General features: G+C 45.7%; 1 protein-coding gene across 1 annotated transcript in view; it reads right to left on the reverse strand.

The window, feature by feature from the left end:
• The window catches only part of LOC130118183 (protocadherin alpha-C2-like), a 26,141-nt gene extending 8,213 nt beyond the window's left edge, over nucleotides 1–17,928 (reverse strand). The window contains 4 exon segments of the mRNA XM_056286939.1: nucleotides 5,861–5,946; nucleotides 11,058–11,122; nucleotides 15,345–17,561; nucleotides 17,563–17,928. Of these exon segments, the coding sequence (XP_056142914.1) occupies nucleotides 5,861–5,946; nucleotides 11,058–11,122; nucleotides 15,345–17,561; nucleotides 17,563–17,913 (2,719 nt within the window). The 5' untranslated portion in view covers nucleotides 17,914–17,928.
• Between the last annotated feature and the right edge of the window lie 3,941 nt (nucleotides 17,929–21,869).

A 21,869-nucleotide genomic window follows, 5' to 3' on the forward strand; every position in this document is an offset into this window, starting at 1 on the left:
TGTGTGTGTGCATGTGTGTGCGCGTAAGCGCGACAGAGAAAGAGAGGGTAAGCGTGTGTACGTGTGTTTATTGTGATCAAATTAAGTGGTGATGCAGAAAGACCTGCACTAAACCTGCCTCCACCTCCGCAGTACAGCACAGTCCCTGTCTATGTAGGTCACTCTCCTTCACTCACTCACATGCACTCTGCTTTTCCTCCTCTGCTTCCCTCTCTACCTTGCAGTTCTCGCCCTCTATCTACATTTCAGAAACTTTTTCTCTCTCACTCATTCCAAACATATCTCTTTTTTTTAACACTGTCACTACTTTCTCCCTATTTTTTTCTAGTGACTGTTCTCCTTCCGCTGCTTTTCATTGACTACCTGCCTTTGTAATATAATTCACTTTTTTAGTGTCTCATTTAGCTTTGCCTGATTGCCCACCCCATCTTTTACTATCCTTTTTCCTTGAATATTTTTTTGTGTGTCCCACAACATGCTGGCACTCCCGTCTATTCTCTCTCTGTCGCCGATCTTCAGGACCACGAATGGTTGCCCTGGAAACTACATCCTCAAGTGAAGCGGTAGGACATGGGAGTCACAGCGGCAGCACTGATGGGGAATAATGCTGCAAGGTCTCACTTCTCTCTCTCTCTCTCTCCTTCGTCTGGCCCAACAACTTTCCCCTAGCAACAGCAGCATCGCTGAACATTCCCTCTCTCTCTTCATCTCTCCTTTGCACTTGCCTCCGTCGATCACTCATCTTGTCTCCTTGTCTCTTACCCCCCCTACGGCCAACTTCAACCTCTTACTATCCTTCTCTTCTATTCCTTCTATGTGATACTTTATCATTCCCTATCTTCCCCCAAGTCCCTTGCTTTACAACCACCTTTCCCTGTATCACTGTCTCTCTCCACCTCTCTCTCTCTCTCTCTCTCTCCTCTCCCCATCTTTCTCCATTGCAATTTCTCTCCGGGGGATGGTACTGATTCATTGCAGTGCTCTCTGAACCCCTGTGTACCCCTGGTTCAGAGACAGAGTCATAAAATGGAGGGGGAGAGCGAACACAGAGACAGAAAGGGAGGGAGGGTGGCGAGGATACAGAACCCTGATTTCATTAATGTGAGTCTGTTAATCTGGGCGTGGGCTGCGCTCCATCTGTCACAGTAAACGCAGCGCACAAAGCAGGCAACCAAAGCACATGTGCAAGCACACACTGGCAAACATGTTAATTCACACACACGCATACAGAGATAAAGAAAAAACATGTGTGTGCACAAACAAACACACACAGATCCTACTCGTCCGGTTACATACACATATAAGTGCACAAACACAAATGCAATCATACACTATAGCTAAACCAAAACGGAGGGGACAGGGGCCTTGTCAGCTGTGGCTTCTTGTCTCACATCTCGGCCAAAAATAGACCAATAGATTACAAGGGGAAAAAAAACCCTCTAGGTTTTACACCAAGGACAGAGGTGGCAAAACCGTGTCCAGAAAGTGAAAGTCTTAACCGTGCATTCGATTTTGATTCTGATTATCCACCCATGTACTAAATGAGCTGATTTATTCGCTAGTTTCCCCTACCTGACTCAAGACTGGTGTTGATTACAATCAATTGGTTTAGTACACGGGTGGAGCAAATACATGGTTAGGACTTTTCTTTTCTGGAAAATGGTTTTGGCACCTGTGACCAAGGATGAAACAAGACTGCGACAAACCAGATTCCCAGAAACTGACTCACTGAAACACCTATGTGGTCATGTTCCCAACGTAAGGACAGTGTTCCCGCTAACAAACAAGCTGGTTTAGCGGAAAATATCACAGGCTATATGACTCATTCCATAACGTGACCGGCCACACTGAATCCATACCCCCTTTCACTTGGTAAACAGAGTCAACCTCAACATTCAAATAAAACACCTTTAATCTTCCCTCCTCCAAGGCAGATCCAGAAATAAGTACTTTTCACTTTTTTCTGACAGGGTTATTCTTAAACCTTAGCTTAACATTGGACCTGCGGCAAAATTAGCCCCTTTTAGCGATGGACTGGTCAGTTCGAAGCCAGTGTATTTATTCTTAGCTTGTTAAATTAAAACAGCTAATCTCCAGCTAAAATCAAATCAGCCATCTTTATAAAAGAATTAAGTTAGCATGGGCCCAACAGCATGGTTACATGGTTAACTGAATTTCCCTATTTATTTATTTCTGTATATGGCTTTTTACAAAATCCCAGTCAATGCCACCCATTGCAGGTTCAAGCAATGCAATTTATCTATATGAACATGCATTACAAAAACCAAAACAGAGCGCATATATATAGCCCTGTGATGGCCTGGTGGCCTGTCCAAGGTGGTGTCTCCCTGCCTGCAGCCCAATGACTGCTGGAATAGGCTCCGACATCCCCGCAACCCTGAGAGCAGGATAAGCGGGTCAGAAAATGGATAGATGGCTATATATATATATATATATATATATATATATATATATATATATATATATATATATATATATATATATATATATGAAGTGTCAGTCCTCTGAGCCTAACTCAGACCACAGGCATCCCAAAAATATTTTGTTTCATCAGTCTAGTCCACATGTCACTTAATCGAAGTGAGCTAACTTAACTTCAGCACAACCTTTTGCTCCCACTCTTATGACAACTCTACCACCTGTTCTCTCTCTCCATATCTGTCTTTCTGTCTCTTTTTTGCTCACCGTCCCCCATATTTCCATGTGGCTGCAGGCTGTAAGTCCTCAGCCTGGGCAAGAAGCAAGAAATCGATGGCAGCGAGGAGGAGGCTCAGTGTGTGTGTGTGAGATGGTAGAGGAGAGGAGACAAGGAGGGAGTGTGTGGGCAGTTTGTCAGCTAGCACATCCCACCGCCTCCTATCTATAAAAGAGAACGAACCAGGCCATCTCCACACTCTTAATTACAACAAATCAACTTTTTATCTGCACTGTAATTGCACCGTCATTCTCACCCCACTCTCAGACAAGAGATGTTGTCTTTTTGCCTCTGTCTCGCCTACCTCTTCGCTTTTTGACTTTCGTTCATTACACTGTTCTCTCTTCCACTTTATCAGTCTTGCTCCTCTCTGCCTCCACGTCTGCCATTTGTGAAAAGTTAACAATTTTACAGTCAAGTTCCTCTCCGTGCAAACTCATCTCTCTTCCGGAAGTTACTGACCTTGGCTATGCAGCACGTCTTCATTTGTAATTAGTATGATAATTAATGTACGAGATGGAGGATGAGGAGACCAAGACCTTGCTCATCAAACCCACGAAAGGGGCACAACAGTTAACTGACGGGGACAAACGCAGGGCTGCAGGACTGCATTAATGTCATGCAGAGAACGGAATGGGCAAGTGTGTTCAGCATAAATGTGTGTGTGGCCAATTGTTGAACTTAATGAGAATTTGAAGAAATGAGCGATTGAGAGAGAGAGAGAGAGAGAGAGAGAGAGAGAGAGAGAGAGAGAGAGAGAGAGAGAGAGAGAGAGTGAGAGCGATCAACTATAAAGTAGACAGGGGAAGGCAATGCAATTATGTTTTATTATTCTCCCCTAATATGTGTTTGTCCTCTATGGTTCAGTGGTTTGAGCCTCTGCAAACGTCTTGATGATAATTAAATTAACTTTCAACTCCATAGTCTCACAGACAAATCATTCATGTACAACTTATTTGCATTGCCCAGAATAGGTTAAATGCCAATATCCTGTCAACATTATATGAAATGTTTAGTACTATGTGACTCCCACTAGAGGCATGTGCAATATCAACGTAGTAAATATGGAAAGAAGTGCAAATCCGAGCTACTTGAAACTCCAAGTTGTGCAGTCAGTATAGTTACAATAGGAATGTTCATCTGGCCACAGCTACTTGTGTTCTATCAGAGATGCTAAACTGGATGATGAGTGGCCCACATGATGCGAAAACGTAACGAGTCATGTTTTATTGTTGCCCAATTGCAGTCAAGGGTTACTGGAGTAAATAGAAATACACCACAGGAAACAGATATACAGAAAACAAAAATGTGGGGCACGACATGCACGTGGATGATTATTACAATCGATCTCCCATATTCTTACCCTGAACTAAACCAGTCTAAACCCAAACTTAAGCTTAACCATCCGAGTACCAAACGTTTTTTCTTCTTCTCCCTTTTTCTCCCCCAATTGTATCCGGCCAATTACCCCACTCTTCGGAGCCATCCCGGTCGTTACTCCACCCCCTCTTCTGATCCGGGGAGGGCTGAAGACTACCACATGCCTCCGCTGATACATGTGGAGTCCCTAGCAACTTCTTTTCTCTTTACAGTGAGGAGTTTCACCAGGGGTGATGTAGTGCATGGGAGGATCATGCTATTCCCCCCAGTTCTCCCTCCCCTCGGAAGAGGCCCCCTGACCGACCAGAGGAGGCACTAGTGCAGTGACCAGGACACATACCCACATCTGGCTTCCCACTTGCAGACACGGTCAGTTCACTCTGTGCCTAACTGTAGTCCACTGACTTCTGGTTTCTACTGCAGTGGTAATACCAGTTTCCTGGTTGTTGGCATGTGCTATTGACAATGCCATATTTTTTTCACGATGCCTGCAAGATTTAACATGAATAAATGTCAACGACATGCACAGAATCGTCGACAAACTTTCACCTGTACCTACCAGCAAAAGGGTGAAAAGTTTCAAGTTGTACATCAAGTTACGTCCACAAGTTATGTCCACAATTATGAGGATGAGGATGATGATAACTTGAAACTTTTCACCTGTTTGCTGGTAGGTCCAGGTGAAAGTTTGTGAACGATTCTGTGCATGTTGTTGACATTTTTCCACGGTAAATCTTGCAGGCATCATGAAAAATATGCCATTGTTAATAGAACACACCAACACACAGGCATGACCGCTGAAGTAGAAACCGGAAGTCAGTGGACTACAGTTATGCACAGAGCCGACTGTGTCTGTAGGGACGCCCGACCAAGCCGGAGGTAACACGAGGATTCTAACCACCGATCCCCATATTGGTAGGGCAACGGAATAGACTGCTATGCTACCCGGATGCCCCAAGTACTAAATGCTTTATATTTTGTTGACACACAATCATAGGAATGAAGCAAAACTTTGCCTGCCAATATTTTTTGGAAACTACAGAATACTGGAAGTCACCGTCTTCTGGGAACTACAAATAAACTGTAGATGTACGTTTTGTCTTTGAGACTATGTTGGTCTCTCTCTCTCTTTCTCTCTCTCTCTGTCTATCTCTCTCTCTCTCTATTGCCTTCTTTCCTGTTATAGAGAGCACAGATAGCTATCTTCGCCTACCTAACATGTAATTTCCGCTCCCTGTGGCAAGGGAAAGCGAGTGGAGAGGGTCAGGGTGATCTTGCACCTGATATATCCGGATCGCTCACTTTATTAATCTCCCTGAAACTGATAAGATTTCAAGAAATGTTCTATTAGTGTAAGATGGTCTTAGCTCCACTGAGAGACAACATCTGGCACCAGTCTGTGGCATTAAATGTGTGCATCTTGGGACTAGTTGCACATTCACTGATTGAATCTAGTCATAGATTATTAATTGATTTTTATGATGATGATGATGATTATTATTATTATCATCTACATATTTTCTTTGATCATCAGTAGAACATGATGTTAGTTTAGGACTTGGCCAGGTCATGTCCATGACACAGGCTATTGCTTAGTTTTTAAAGCTGCATCAGTGATCTGGTGTGGTTCAAAGTGGCCTTTGTGCTATAAACTTGAGTAAAATGTTTAGTTTCTTTCTTTTTTTTTTCCTGTGCCAGTCCTGGTGATTCTGGGTTCAGCCAAGCTTTGTCTACAAGGGATCTGGATTGGGTCAGTCCTCTTACCTGCAGCGCTGGACACGGTGGGCCAGTTTTGGACCAGAACCCCCTGGGCACCCTGCATCACCGAGGACTCCTCCATATGCACTGAGCTGGGACACAACACGCACACACAGGCATGCAGCTGTTAGACACTGTAGAGATATGCCAGCAATAAGACAGATTTATGCATTGCTGAAATAAGATGGAAAAAAGCAACCATGCGCACATGGACTTAATGGGGAGATACTCCATATTATGAATGTCCCGTATATCTGGTGCATGAGGTTCAAAGGACCAAATCCTGTCTTATGTACTTTTCCACATGTTTCATATAATACACAACATTACAAAATTAAACACTGTGTGTGTGTGTGCGTGTGTGTGTGTGTGTGTGTGTGTGTGTGTGTGTGTGTGTGCACTGTGAACACCATGTCAAGAACGCAACATTGAGATTATGGATTAAACAAGTCACCCTGCATATTCCTACCAATCTCTGGATTAGAGACTACAGATGGAGATTTTACATTTTCACACCCACCCTTTGGGATTTCAACACCCTTTGCGAGTGTTCTGAAAGACAGGTTAACTGAAAACGGCTGCTTCTGGCAAACACTTTTCTGTCTTACACTTTCCCCTCTTTCTGTATATGAACAGAAGGATTCAGGCTCCTCTGTTGTATAAATCAAATTCTGATTATGTGGTTTCAATCACTCTGAGGTCCACTTGACATTTGTTTTGCCTTGAAACAAAAAATGCCATTGTCATCTATCAGTCATCAGCCAAGGGCAGAACCTCTGAATAGTGAGACTGAGAGGACTGGGTATTGACCATGGAATAAACTTTGTCTCAATCTACACTTTCCCCTGTTATCTTAGCAGCAAACCGGGAGTTTGTGTATGTGTATGCATGTGTGCGTGTTTGTGTGTACTTGATTTATGCTGATAAAGATATAAACCTGACCCCATGATTTTAAGCACTGTTCTCAGCTCCTACCTACTGCTGTTCCATATTTAACCCCACTCTCAGCTTTCCCTCTCCGTTGTCCCACTGTGCAAAACTGGGTCTGTGGCAGTTTAAACTTTTCCTGAGGTCTGCTGCCTGCTGCCGGGTTGGGTTCATCCAAATCTCTGTCCTTGTATCATTGTCAATCTTTCTATTTTTTTTTTTGGAGGGGGGGATTCCCCCCATTTTCTCCCCAATTGTATCCGGCCAATTACGCCACTCTTCTGAGCCATCCTGGTCGCTGCTCCACCCCCTCTAGCATGTGGGAGGATCACGCTATTCCCCCCAGTTTCCCCCTTCCCCCCGAATAAGCGCCTCGACTGACCAGATGAGGCGCTAGTGCAGTGACCAGAACACATGCCCACATCCGGCTTCCTACTTGCAGACATGGCAAATTGTGTCTGTAGGGACGGTTGACCAAGTCGGAGGTAACAAGGGGATTCGAACCGGCGATCTCCATGTTAGTAGGCAACGGAATAGACTGCCATGCTACCTGGACGCTCCAGTCTTTCTTTGTCTTCTCTGCTTTCTTGTCCCTATTTCCCTACATGCAATGAAGTGGAGTCACACATTATCTTAACTAAAAAGACATCATATATGTTTTAATGTGTGGACTTTTTATAGTCTTTCAGTGTCTTCTGGGAGGAGAGGTGTAAAATCACAGCAGGGATACTGAGAAATGTAAAAAAAAAAAGAAAAAAGAATAAAAGGACAAATAAGGGGGAGGGAATGAAGACCATGTGAGGGAGGAGTGGGGAGATAAATGAATCACCGCCATTTTAGGTATGGCCCTGGCTGTGTGTGTGTGTGGCTGTGTGTCCAAGGTCAGACAATTACAAACTGGTCCCCCCATCCTCTCCTGGCTCCTTTTCCATCTGATTCCTCCTGCATCCCTCCTCCTCCTCTTTCAATCCTCCCTTCCCCCCATCTCTCCCTCTTTGCACCGATTTTTTTCATGCCTCTGTCATTCCTATCCTATCTGAGTACAGTATTATGTCTCCCTTTGTGCATGTGTGTGTGTGTGTGTGTGTGTGTGTGTGTGTGTGTGTCCTGTGAGAATACGAGAGGCCCTTAAACCTATCATCAGAAGCTGTGTGTGGAGGTAAATGGTGTTTTCGGTGATGGAGGCCATTTTAAGTGCTGCCATGCATAGGAGTCATCCAGATACACTGATCAATTATTAATAGTGAACACTGGACTGGTAACACACTTCTTAGCTAATGCCTGTTGTGATTTCTCTCCCTTATCATCTCACTTTCTCATCCTTTTTCACCACATGCCTCTTCCTTGCCTGCCAGTTTTAACACATTTGTATCTGACTGACTTTTGAGTTTCCATCATCACTGCTACATCAACCCCAAGAACAAACCCACGGGGCATCCGGGTAGCATAGTGATCTATTCCGCTGCCTACGAACATGGGGATCGCCGGTTCGAACTCTGTGTTACCTCGTGCTTGGTCAGGCATCCCTACAGACACAATTGGCCGTGTTTACGGCTGGGAAGCCGGATGTGGGTGTGTGTCCTGGTCACTGCACTAGCACCTCCTCTGGTCAGTCAGGGCATCTGTTTTGGGGGGGGGGTAACCGGGAGGAATAGCGTGATCCTCCTGTGCGCTACGTCCCCCTGGTGAAACTCCTCACTGTCAGGTGAAAAGAAGCAGCTGGCGACTCCAAATCTACCGGAGGAGGCATGTGGTAGTCTGCAGCCCTCCCCGGATCAGCAGAGGGGGTGGAGCAGAGATCGCCACGGCTCAGAAGAGTGGGGTAATTGGCCGGATAAAATTGAGAAGAGAAAAAAAAAGGGAAAAAAAGGGGGGGGGGTCAAAAAAACAAAAACAAACCCATGGACTACCCATGTACAAAGAAATTACAATAAAGTGGAAATGCCACACATCCCATGAAGGTCCGAGATGAAATAAGCAAGTTCCATTACATGCTGTTTTGTAGTTTCTAAAATCTCCCATAAATGTTTCCAAAAAACTGATCATGCGTGAGTATAAATAGGTGAACAGACAGCAGAGCCTTGTAATGGGGAATGGGGGTATAGTCAACTTAAAAGACTTCACTGACGGGAATGATTTAATACATTAGACTGATTCGGCCAAGCACATTAACTCTCATTAAGGCTGTGCCATAATTATGAGGGAATCTGTGTAACACTAATGACACTCAGATGGTACACTCTTATTAATCTGACATAGACGCATGCACAAGTACATACACACACACGGACACATAGATGTCTCCGTGTGTGTGTATGCTGTGTAAATCATATTATGTGAATCTTTAGCTAGATATAAACAGACAGAGGAAGGAGGCAATGCATCATGCATGCAGACTGTGCTGTGACATTAAACCACAAATAACAGATCAGTGCAAGTAAAAACATGCACTATGACATGTACATCGAATTCACACACACACACACACACACACACACACACACACACACACACACACACACACACACACACACACACACACACACACACACACACACACACACACACACGTGCATGCGCACACACACACATAGAGGTGTCTCAGCTATCTCATGTAGCTGAACAGTGAAAGACAGACACTGTGTACTGGGAGCTGTGAAAGCATCGTCCATTCCATCATCTCGCATGGCCTTCATCATGTAGCTGCAGGGACATATTTCTGTATGTGTAGGCATGTGGACATATGCAATGAGTGTGTATATGTGTGTGCGTATGGGTGAGAGAGAGGGGCAATGACAGATGACCCATTTATTTTTCCCCTTAATGGTGGGACTGGCTGGTTATCCAACCAGTTAGTTATCCTCTGTTCATTACATCGCGGGACATTGTGTGTGTGTGTGTGTGTGTGTGTGTGTGTGTGTGTGTGTGTGTGTGTGTGTGTGTGTGTGTGTGTGTGTGTGTGTGTGTGTGTGTGTGTGTGTGTGTGTGTGCATGTGCACAGTTGTGTGTGTGTGTGTAGATGCTTAGATCATTACTCTTCTGGGGGTCCCGTACTAGAAACCCACCTATTTGCTCTAGCTTGATCTGGCTCACTTGGCAAGCTCAGACTTGTTAAGCTTGGACCTGCTTGTTAACTTGGCCCTCATCCTTTTTATTTTGGCCGCCAATGGAGTAAATTGATTCCACAGTGAGGTTTGGCCCAGTGGCTTATGGCTAATGTGATCTCTGGGATGGGCATGTGGCAATTCCTATATAAGGGATGGACCATGTTTCCACCTGACAACCTCCCCTCCATCCGTCTGACCCCCTGCCTTCCCTTTCATCCATCCTTCCCTCCTGCCGTCTCTCCATCTGTCTAACATTTGAGTTTAGACAACCATGTTGTAATGCACATTCCCTGGTCTCTCATATAGCAAAGATTATGTTTTACAAGGGGCTTGTCCATTCGAAGGTTCATATATATATATATATAAAAATCCGGTGAGTCAAGTAAATTCTTTATGAGACAGTACAAGCCTGTTTCGTGCCATAAGCAATCATCACTGTCAATAACCTACCCGGGAAAGAACATGGGAAGGGAGAGGTGTGGTGTTCAAAAATGTTTGAATGTCGCACCTCTCCCTTCCCCATTGGACGTTGTGCACGTGATGTACATGATGAGGAAGTAAATGGTTCTTTCCCGTGTAGCTTTATTGACAGCTGATGATTGCTTATGGCATGAAACAGGCTTGTACTGTCTCATAAAGAATTTACTGCTGTGTGCATAACTGTCATACAACTAAATATTCATTTGTATACGCTTTGTAATCTTCATGGACAAAGTGGCATTTCTTTTAAATCCAGTGCACTTAGAAAAAATGGTATTACCAAGTATGGTATTACCAAGTATAAATATCCATCTTATATGAAGGTAGTAATAATGGTAGTAATAATAGTATTAGTGATAATATCGTAAATATTTATAATAGTGGTAGTAACAGTTATAATATGGTCAGTAATAGTGATATAGCAGCTTGAGATCATGGTGTGCAGGTTTTGCTCTTCCATTAACTGTGGTGAATTAAAGCTGCTTGTAAATTAAGAATGATTTTTTTTTCATCAATGCATAACCGAATGGGTGTATTAATGGTGCTACTGACAGAAAGGAGCTGGGATGGGTGCTACTGACTATAGTGTAATGCATGAAACGGTGAATTATGACAGTTGAACCTTTTGATTATGGACATTATCGCTGAGTGACATAAGCGTTTTCGTGTATGTGTTTGTGCCTATTTACCTTTGCATTACTCCTCCTGCTCTCAGGGAGGCCGAATATCGCCAGTCTGCATTAGGTGCCTTGGGCTGCAAGAGAGAGAAGGAGGAGAAATTGAGTCTTAAGTACTGCTAGAGATCACACAGGCAAAACTCAATACCGTCTCATTAATAAGTCATGGCAAGAACTGCTGGAGCACTCATGATAGGTGCATATGTGCATGCATTTCCTCCCTCACACACAGAAACACACATACACAAGCTGTCACTTTTGCGGTGACAGCTTGCGTCTGCCTGTGGAGAGAAATGAATGATTAGTTGAAGCTTGTTGCTCTGCTCATCTCCTCCCACCTCTCACACCTTCTCCTCCTTCTTCTCCCTCTCCCTCCTTTGAAAGAGGATGCTCTCCTCTGGCTTACTGACCCTGCCTCTGTGATACATGAAGCTACCCCAAGTTAGCCCAGTTAGGCTCTATGGTCCGTTACCATGGAGACCCAGTGGAACTCTCACATCCCTGTATGTGTTGGCAGACTCTATTAGAGGCTGCGTGTGTCCACCTCTTTCTCTCTCTCCTCTTACTCTCTTCCCACTATTCTTCCCTTAATTGGGATTTCAATTCAAGATGGACACTGTCATCAAAACAAGCAAAAACAAACAAACAAACAAACAAACAAACAAAAACAAACAAACCAACAAACATAGCTATCAAAATAATTTTCAGTGCCACTATGTGATGGCATGTTTCTGAAAATCTCCTCCGCCCTCTTCTGATTTTTCTTATCCACCCCCCCCCCATTCCTCTGTTCTATCTCTTCCTTATCCACCTCTTTGCTCTGGTAAAAACCTTGTTTGTCACTGTAACACAGCCTGCCTGAGTGGGCTTGACAGATCTCACCATGTGTGGAACCCCCGCCAAATCTCACCCTCCACCTCCCACTGCCAGCTCCTTTTTTCAAGGTCACAGGTGGAGGAAGGAAAAGTGGGGGTGGCGTTTGAGGGAAAACGGGAGTGAGATATCAGTTAAGCCCCTTTGGCTCTGCATGTGGACCAAGATGCATTGTGACACCAGCATCACAACAGAACACGGAGTGGGCCACACCACAGTGCCACAACCCTTGCCTGTCTGCTGGCCACATGAGACCTTGGTGACATCACACGATGTGACTCTACTGTGCCTGAGCCCAGCGCCATTACACTTTTGATGAGCAGTTAAAAGCCAGCGGTAAAAGAAACAATATTTTACTTGGGTGTATGGCTATGAAACTAGATGACACTGATGTGGTAAAAGGACTCAGATTCATTGGTGGCTGCACTTCAGCTCAAAGTGGAGGAAAATGGGCTGTTGCCCCAACTGCATGACCAAAATGAGATTACATTTGCTGCAGCGTCAACTCAAGACCTCAGACAGAGTTAAACCAATCTGACCGTGAAGCAGTGAAAATATCAACCTCTCCCTGCCCGGTCATGCAGTTGATGGAGGACCTGTTTCCTTTCAAATCTACAAGACAGATGTTGGCCAGCTGGTGAGGCAGAATCCAGCTCGCTGGGTCCACAGCAGACATTCATCACACTCGAAAATCCAATATTCGGCCCTAATGAGAGAGGCCTGGCATCCCTTGTGGAGTCATTCAAACAGAGCGTGAATGTCTACAGGGGATAAGAGCACTCCCCACTGCCACATTGAAGAGTCTGATCAATACAGGAATCCAACAGAGCAGTCGATGAGAGAGTTGCTCGCAACAAAGAATGAATCATCTTTATATACATTTTAAGAGGATAAGAGAAGTGACTTTGTCCAGAAATTTACACAGCACCCTAAAAATTACATTATAAGCCAATCACGCATTTCAACTTTCTGCACCATACAAAATGTGACAGTGACATTTAATTTGAAATGTGAACAGATTGGTATGGGAAATTGGACCAGAGGGATTCACGTCAACATAGGCTCATCTGTGGCATGACGGAGGCTGAAGGGAAACTGGCCCACAAGGCTGTGTGTATGGGAGGTAAATACTAATAGACTACACACCAGCACTGCAGGTTGGAGATGAGCACCTGCAACCTTAACATGTCTGCAGTGGTATCCGCTCTCAAGGGAAGATAAACACACAGTTTCAAACAGGCAAACAAAGACTCAGAGGGAGCAGTTACTGGCCCACACATGGTCAGTGTAAATAAAACTAATTCATAGTGGTAATGAGAGAATTAATAGATTCTGTTTCATCATCTGAGAGAGGGAGAGAGGGAAAGAGAGAGAGAGAGAGAGAGAGAGAGAGAGAGAGAGAGAGAGAGAGAGAGAGAGAGAGAGAGAGAGAGAGAGAGAGAGAGAGAGAGAGAGAGAGAGAGAGAGAGAGAGAGAGAGAGAGAGAGAGAGAAGCAGAAATACCCATGGGTTTTCAGTGTATCCGGTCCCCTTGCCAGGCTGGATATTACGGATTGTGGAATAAATAACACCCTTGGTTTGGCCTATCCCGCCTCTCCCTCCTCCACCCTTCTGCTGTTTCTCTGCCTCTGAGTGGACACTCTTGGCATGGATACTGAGCTCACACCTCCGCCATCGATACATTGTCCAATCCCCTTGCTCCCCCCCACCTCATCTCCACCGAGCCAGCCAATCCAGCCACTGTATTGAGAAACGCGTTGCTGCCAGTTAATTGCATAGCAAGTGCAAACATGACTGGCATTTAATGAGGAAAATGCCGGGGAGATAAAGTAATAGATATTTTTTAAATATTTCTTTTAGTTATCTTTTTATCACCTCTTCTTTTCTCTATAATCTTTTTTTCCCCTTCTGAACTGCACGGATGCTGCTCTTCTCTGGGTTAAACACTCCTCTTTAAAGCTATAACTGCTATAAACATGCTGTTTGGTAAAAAAAAAAAAAGGACAAAAAAAGATTTGTTCGATCCCAACCAACGACACTGCAAACAGCCCTATTTCTTATCAACCTCTTACATGATAGAAAATATGAATTTTCAGGGAGATAAACTGCTTCTATAAAGCGAACTCAGAAACGATTTCTGCCACCCTCATCCGTTCTTACATGCCCGGCTGTACCAGGGAGTTATTGTTTGACTCAAGGGGCATTTTTGGTGCAATGGGACAGGCAGTACTCTCAGCTGTTGAGGGCTGCATTAATGTCCAGACTGCCCGTCAGTCTAAGGATGACCACTGAATGCCCTGTGTGTCCATTAGTCCTGAAAAATGTGGCACATGGCTGACAGCAGAGCAATAAGATGGTCTGTGTGTAATCAAAGGGAGATAATTAGTAAATCTCTTCAGAGCACAGACCACTCTTCCTACAGATGCTCTGTACTCACATTACACCAAACATATTGGCCCACTGAAATAACTCGTCATTTTTTGCAAAAAAAAAACAAACAAACATGCTTTTTCTAATATCTCTGTCAAATCTAGCCTCAGTTGAGAAATACAGACGAAAGAGGATGTGAGGCAGATAGATACAAGTTGAGAGAGAGAGATAAGAGTGAGAGATGCTCTCTGAATATACATGAGGAGACACATTTTGATGACAGTTCTTGGAACAACCGTACAGCAGAGAAGCCCATAAATGTCTGATACCCTGAATCATCGGAAACGAATCACAGCTCCTGCGGAAGCTAAGCACAAACGCACAAATGCAGGCACGCAAAACACATATGCACACACCAGTACTGTCAACTACATCTAGCAGAGAGAGGAGTGTACCAACCCACCCACAACAACACAACCCTGCAAAAGGTGCAATGCCAGCCTCCAATCTAACATAATATTGACAAATCATGGTACGTTGTGTACTAACTAGTAGTTTTATGACTACAGAAAAATTAATACAATGGACTTGTTATACAAATCTTTGTTATGCATTCCCAAAAGGTACTATCACAATTGTCTCAAAAAAAAAAAATAAAAAAAAATAAAAAAAAATAAATAAATAACTAAGTCAAAGGGCTCACGCAAAAAGCTGAGAGTGGCACCAAGATGTATATGTTTATAGGAATATTCAACAGAGACAATGCATACCAATATAGTGCGTATTTATTGATTTGTAATATATAAAAGTAGGAGGAATAGCTAACTTCGAATTTGATACATCCACATAAGCAGGTGAGAGACATCTGCAGCTTCACATCACTAAATGCCAACCACTTGCTCTTCCCAAGAACACCGCCCTAGAGCAAAACCTGAACCACTACTCTCCTGCAATCAAAACATGGAGTAGTTACTATCGTTAATGCTCTCGTGCTGTGTGCAATGTTCCAAGGCACTCATAAATGACAAAAACACACACAAATCGAGACACACACACCTGGATGGCGGTGGCGTCTGGCATACTGAGCCGCCGTACAAACATGTGGCTTTGTCCACTCTGGCTGGTGACATATCCTGAACCCCAAGTGCCGCTATGGGGCCGGCCTGTGTTGTAGAACATAAAGGTGTCGCTTCCTGATGTAGCTGTCAGACACGTCTTGTAACAGTACGTTTTGGTCAAGGAGCCGTTACCCCGCACCTCAATATAGTGTGGCTCCACTTTGAGGTCACGGCGCAGTGCCACATTGTTACCGGGTTGTCCTCCACCTCCACCTCCACCTCCACCTCCACCTCCCCCTCCTCCCCCACCACCACCTCCACCTGCCGAGGTGCCGCCTTCCGGAACACTCTTCTTGGATACGCAGCACGGGGAGCAGGAGCCGGGCTGTGTGCAGTAGGCATGGCAACGCACAATGGCCAGCACAAATATGGTGACCAGGAAGACGAAGGTTGTGGCACTCAGGGCAATGATGAGGTAGAGGGTGACATTGGAGAACATTAGGGGACTGTGGGGCCTGATGATGCGCTTAGGGTCAGGGGCCAGCTTCGGGGGCAGCTCCATCACATGGACATGAACGGCAGCACTGGAGGAGAGCGGAGGCAGTCCACGGTCGCTTACCACCACAGTCAGTAGGAAAGAGGTGGAGTTTTCCTCTGTGACACGCCGCGTGGTACGGATTTCGCCCGTGTGTTCATGCACCTTGAACAAGTCGAGGTCTGCGTTGGTCAGTGCCATGGAATACAGTAGCCAAGCATTTTGCCCTGCATCACCGTCCCATGCCAACACCTTGGTCACAAGCACCCCTGCCTCAGCATTTTTCATCAGCGTCTCTGTGATACGTGTTCCATTGGCTGGCGGGTGGACTATCCTGGGTGCATGGTCATTCTGGTCCATAATGTAAACATACACAGTGGCCACGCGGCTGAGGGGAGGCACCCCATTGTCTTGGGCTTTGACCTGGAAGTGGAACTCTCTCAGCTTCTCAAAGTCAAAGGATCGGAGGGCATAGGCCTCACCTGTATCTGGCTTGATGCTGACATAGCTGGCTACAGGTATGCCATGGTTGTTGTCATTGAGGACAGTGTATGTGATGCGTGCGTTCTCTCCTGTGTCCGCATCTGTTGCCTTTACTACACACAGGGAGGCTCCTGGTGCATTGTTCTCTGTGACATACACAGTGTAAGATGTCTGCTCGAAGCGAGGTGGGTTGTCATTCACATCTGCCACGTCCACTTTGAAGGTCATGTGAGAGGACAAGGCCGGAGTTCCTCCATCTATAGCACTGACTGTGACGTTGTAGGAGGAGATGGTCTCCCTATCCAGAAAGGCAGAGGTGACAATTGTGTAATGATTCCTGAAGGACTTTATCTTAAAAGGCAGGTGAGGCATAATCTCCAGGGTGACCTGTTTGTTAGGTCCAGAGTCACGGTCATTTACACTGATCAGTGCCACAACCGTGTCAGCCCGGGCATCTTCCCGTACAGGGCTGGAAAGTGAAGACAGCACGATCTCGGGAATGTTGTCATTCACATCTAAAACCTCCACCACAACTTTGCAGTGCACTGCCACTGGAGACGGCCCTCTGTCCATTGCCTGGATGTACATTTCGTAAGAGTTTGTCTCCTCATAGTCTATGTTGTTTTTCACCCTTATTTCCCCCGTGTCTGTGTCCATAGAAAACATCTGTCTGACCCTCTCGGGCGTATAGCTGCTGAAAGAATAAAAAACCTCTCCATTTGAACCCTCGTCGGGGTCTGTCGCGTTCAACTTGATCACCAGTGCACCCTTTGGCGAGTTCTCCGACAGTTTCACTTTGTACACGGAGTTGTCAAAAGCAGGCACGTTGTCATTTGAGTCCAAGACGCGCACGTTGATTTTGGCCGTGCCAGTGCGCTGCGGGGTGCCTCCATCTACAGCAGTAAGAAGGAGTTGATGGGAGGGCGTCTGCTCCCGGTCGAAAGGCTTTTTGAGAACGAGCTCAATGTGCTTGTTATTGGAAAAGGGTTTAATGGAATCAAGCGCGAGATGATCGTTCGGACTCAGGCGGTACTGCTTTACTGAGTTGGAGCCATCATCTACATCCTGCGCACCCTCAATGGGGAAACGGGACCCAGTGGGCGAGGACTCCAAGACCTCCAGCTGGTATTCATCTCGAGGGAACTGTGGCGCGTTGTCATTGACATCCAGAATCTCCACCTCCACGTTGTGCACCTCTCAGCGGACTTTCAACCACCACCTCCAGGTTGCGAGAGCAGGTGCCGCTGAATTCACAAAGCGCCTCTCGGTCGATGCGGTCACTCACCAGCAGCTTCCCGGTCTTGTGATTTATAGTGAAATACCTCCGTCCGCTGTCCGACGTGATTCTGATGCGTCGGCTCGAGAGCTTTCGCAAGTCCAGACCTAAATCCAGGGCAATGTCACCGACCACAGCCCCGCTCTCCAGCTCCTCGGGAATGGTGTACCGTATTTGTGCATTTGTAAGGCCACTGAGTACAAAAATCAGCAAATACAAAGAAAAAGGCACAGTATCCTTGACGCTGTAGCAGCATCGCGCCGTCACAGCCATCGCAAGCGGGCGGGATTGGCAGACCGGTTGGAGAAAGCTTTCCGCCTTTTCAGCTTGCTGTGCGTCCCCACCCGCTTCATTAAAAACGACGGGAAATCTCCGCGTTTAACGTAGACTATGTAAAAAAAAAGGGAGCGGAGGATCCTCTCCGGTACGGGCGCCTGTATGAAGGGCAGATTTTCCCGTGTATCCATGTTTCCCCTTTGTCTGTCGGGATAATGCTTTCTTTTTTTTTTTTGTTGCGAGGCTGCACTTTTGTTTCGCTCTCACGGGTGCTGCCTATCTCTCTCTCCTGTCTATTCTCCTCCTTTCCCCTCCCTCCCTCCCACTTTCGCTCTCTCTCCCTCTCTCTCTCCCTCTCTCTCTCCCTCTCTCTCTCCCTCTCTCTCTCCCTCTCTCTCTCTCCCTCTCTCTCTCCCTCTCTCTCTCCCTCTCTCTCTCCCTGTGTGCAATGGTGTTGGCAAGCAACGGGGGAGGGGGAGCCGCTCGTTCAAGCGACACTGGCTGCATTTCAGCACCTCCGATGGAAAAAAAAACACAAAACAAAACAACAAACATCAAATATGAATAAATTCTGTTTCAGCCCAATCAAATCGTTTGCTAGATCTTGCAGTCCGTCTATGCACCATTATCACGTGATTTTGCAGTCGGTACCCAAAAAATTTTCATTCGTGCACAGCCGATTTCTTTCAGGGGGAAGGCGAGTGCCACCGCCCTTTTCATTGTGTTCCTTACAACATTGCCGAAATGATTTATGAACCATCCGGACATCTAGACCGCTCCTTCCCATGGATTCAAACCTGCGACAACGCAAGAGTCCTCTAAAAAAATGTAGATGGCAAATTCTTACACAATTCTACGCTGTCATTTAAACATACGACAACGTCACACTTAAATGAGTACTACGCCATCTGCGAGCAAGCCAACAAATTCATTCAACATTTTAACAAATAGCCAAAACGAAACATAAAGGCTGCCACAGACACGCCTTATTTTATTTATTTATTTATTTATTTTAGTAATCATTAAGATCATTCAGAGAGCAAGATTAAAAACTTCAGTTTCATGTTCAACAGGGGGAAAAAACCCAGCACAACCGAATGGGACGAGAACAAAGAACAAGATGTATGTGCGTGCGTGTGCGCGTGCGTGTGCGCATGCGTGCGCGCGTGAAAGCGACAGCTTTGGATATTTTTCACCCCGTGTCGTTCTCCGTGAGACCACGAGATGAAGCTTTGAAGCATTTACGTCAATCACCACGAAACCGTGCTCTGATTGGTTATGTTACCAGCCCCTGCGCTGACACCCGCAAGTCGACATGGGCGTTATCTATATTCATATGCCATTACGCCGTAGGTTCATTCCCTCATCACTGGGCGGTTCATACGAGGCGACGGAGCCATCCGGGTCACTGACAAGATGCTCTCGATCTGCCCCCCCCCCCACACACACACGTGTGTCAAAGTAAAACACTGTGGCCTCTCCAGCCAGAAGTTTAAAAGAATAAGCAGCTATGAGCAGGATGTAAAACGCTCATGCAATGACATTTTGAACTATGAAGTGTCCACGCCATTCCCGCCCCCCCCCACATTGCAGATCAGCTACACAGAGGATGCATGGGCAGATATACTATGTATGCCTTTTGAATAACTTGTGACATCCTAAGCAGACTGCATTACCACCGTCAGTTTTATCGCCCCTCTTTTTATTTAATTTTTTTTGTAAAGATCACATCATCTAATGTCAATGTAATATCTTCCCACAGTTTAATAGACACATCTAAGCTATCAAGTTCGCTTGGCTGGCGGGTTGATTTATTTTCATTGATCGATCAACGGTGGACTTTGGCCTTAATCGGCGTCATTCCAAGAAAATGAGCGTCGCTGGCGTTTCTGCCCAAGGTGAAGCCTCGCAGTATGATGCGGAGCTTTCAGCGGTGACTACATCCGGATATATGGTCAGGTGGTCAGGAAGTGACACTGAACACGAAATCATCTTGCTGGGGTTGGCTCCTAATTACTACAGCTCCTCATCCCATGTTCTGCAATTAAATTCCAATTTAAACAAGATTCGATTCAATTAGACGGACTCATATTACTAACGCAATCAACACGAACGAGTGAAGGTGGCAAATCCTCTGACACTGTTTATATCAGCATGCAAAACCCGGGAACAGAGGCATTTTAGTTTGAATCTCAAGTCTTCGCCATTCTCACCAATAAATGGGTGCCACATTTGTTTTTTGTTTTTTTTCTTTCAAAACAACTTACACGTTATTATTTGATCTAATCCAAATGCGTATTTATATTTGATTGGCTATGAATGAACACGTTTCTTTATGTTCGTGACCAGCACTTAGTCCGGTTATCTTGTCAAGTTCTTCGGTTGGCCTAATGGGAACCTCTGCAGTCTTAATTCAGCCTTGGCACTGGGCTGCAACGCGCGTCCACCGCCCACATCTCGCGCTGCAGCTGCAGCTCTCATCCGTGCCCGGTCTGCCTGCCCACAGGCGATGACAGCGGTCTGGCAACCAGGGAGGCTGAGAGGAGACAGTGAGTCAGTCGGATGCTGCTAGTGGATGAGTGGATAGGGAACGACTCTTCACACCACAAGGTGAAGCCGAGGAGGTTGGCGAGCAAGGGGAGTTGCAGAGACTTCAATGTCTTTTTTAGAGTAATGGCTGCGAAAAATAAGTCTTCTCGGATGAACAAACGCGACGGAATCCATTTAGCTTTCCTACAGGGACTACATTGTTTAGCAGTGCCACGGTAACGCTGTCGTACTTCGTGATATTCCGAGCTATCACAATAACATACAACCCCATTAAAACTTTTTTTACCGTGATCATTGTACAGTTGTTATGCACCTTACTAGCACCGCCCCCCCCCCCCCCGATCAGTTTTCTCTGTGTAATATCGCCCCCCAGAATGGTGGCGCTAAAACACCAGGGTGTCTGTCCAACCGATTCAAGCGAGACTTGGGACAGGGCAATAAGCTGCAATGCTGCCTGTGACATTTAACAAATGTTCCCTGCGGGGTGTGTGTGTGCACATCCGTGTATGGCAGTGTGAGGTGGAAAAGAAGAAACAACCGTTATCTCGTCAATTACACATGCACCGGGATTTACACCTAGCCTTTCCACATCGCCCCGGCAGTCTGTCTTTTCTGTATCCTCAAACGTTGACAAAACTCAAAGTTGGATAACACCGCCCCCCTCCCTCTATCTCTCTCGCTCTCTCTCTACCTGTTAGAATCACGCCCACCTGCTTTAGAGTTAATTGTGTGCCGCAGAGCTGTGGATTATTCCAGATTTCACTCGAGGGTACCGCAGATTGAGTTATCTCGATTATTTCCTTGAAAGACAGACGCGCGTTATGCAACCAACAAACTCTCACAGACCTAATTGGCTGCTGGCTTCTAATAATTACATCACCCCCATTTTCGTCATAAAAAGGACCATGGATGGCGCTCAGGTCTCAACTGCATTAGCCAGTATGATAGCAATAGTTCTCACTGATCCTGTCTTCTGACCTTCCCAATTCCTAACCCCCCCCCCCCAGCTTCTCTCACCGTCCTCTTCAGGCTCCACAGCTACACCTGATAGCCACTGGGTTAAGAAGTGGGAGCAGAAGTGTTTATGCCACCCAGAGAGAGAGAGACAGACAGACAGACAGACAGACAGACAGACAGACAGACAGACAGACAGACAGACAGGGAGAGAGCGAGAGAGAGAGAGAGAGAGAGATGGACGGACGGATAGACAGACAGACAGACAGACAGACAGACAGACAGACAGACAGACAGAGTATTGAACGGGCGTCGAGTTACAGAGTAAAAAAGCATCTAACACCCCCAAATACCCACCTACACTCACGAGAAGAGCTGCAGGATATCGTCAGCTCCCTCTCTATTCATTATGCAAGATGGCCACCATATTAATAACAGCAATACTCACT

The sequence above is a fragment of the Lampris incognitus genome, chromosome 1, assembly GCF_029633865.1.
Source record: "Lampris incognitus isolate fLamInc1 chromosome 1, fLamInc1.hap2, whole genome shotgun sequence".
NCBI lineage: Eukaryota > Metazoa > Chordata > Actinopteri > Lampriformes > Lampridae > Lampris > Lampris incognitus.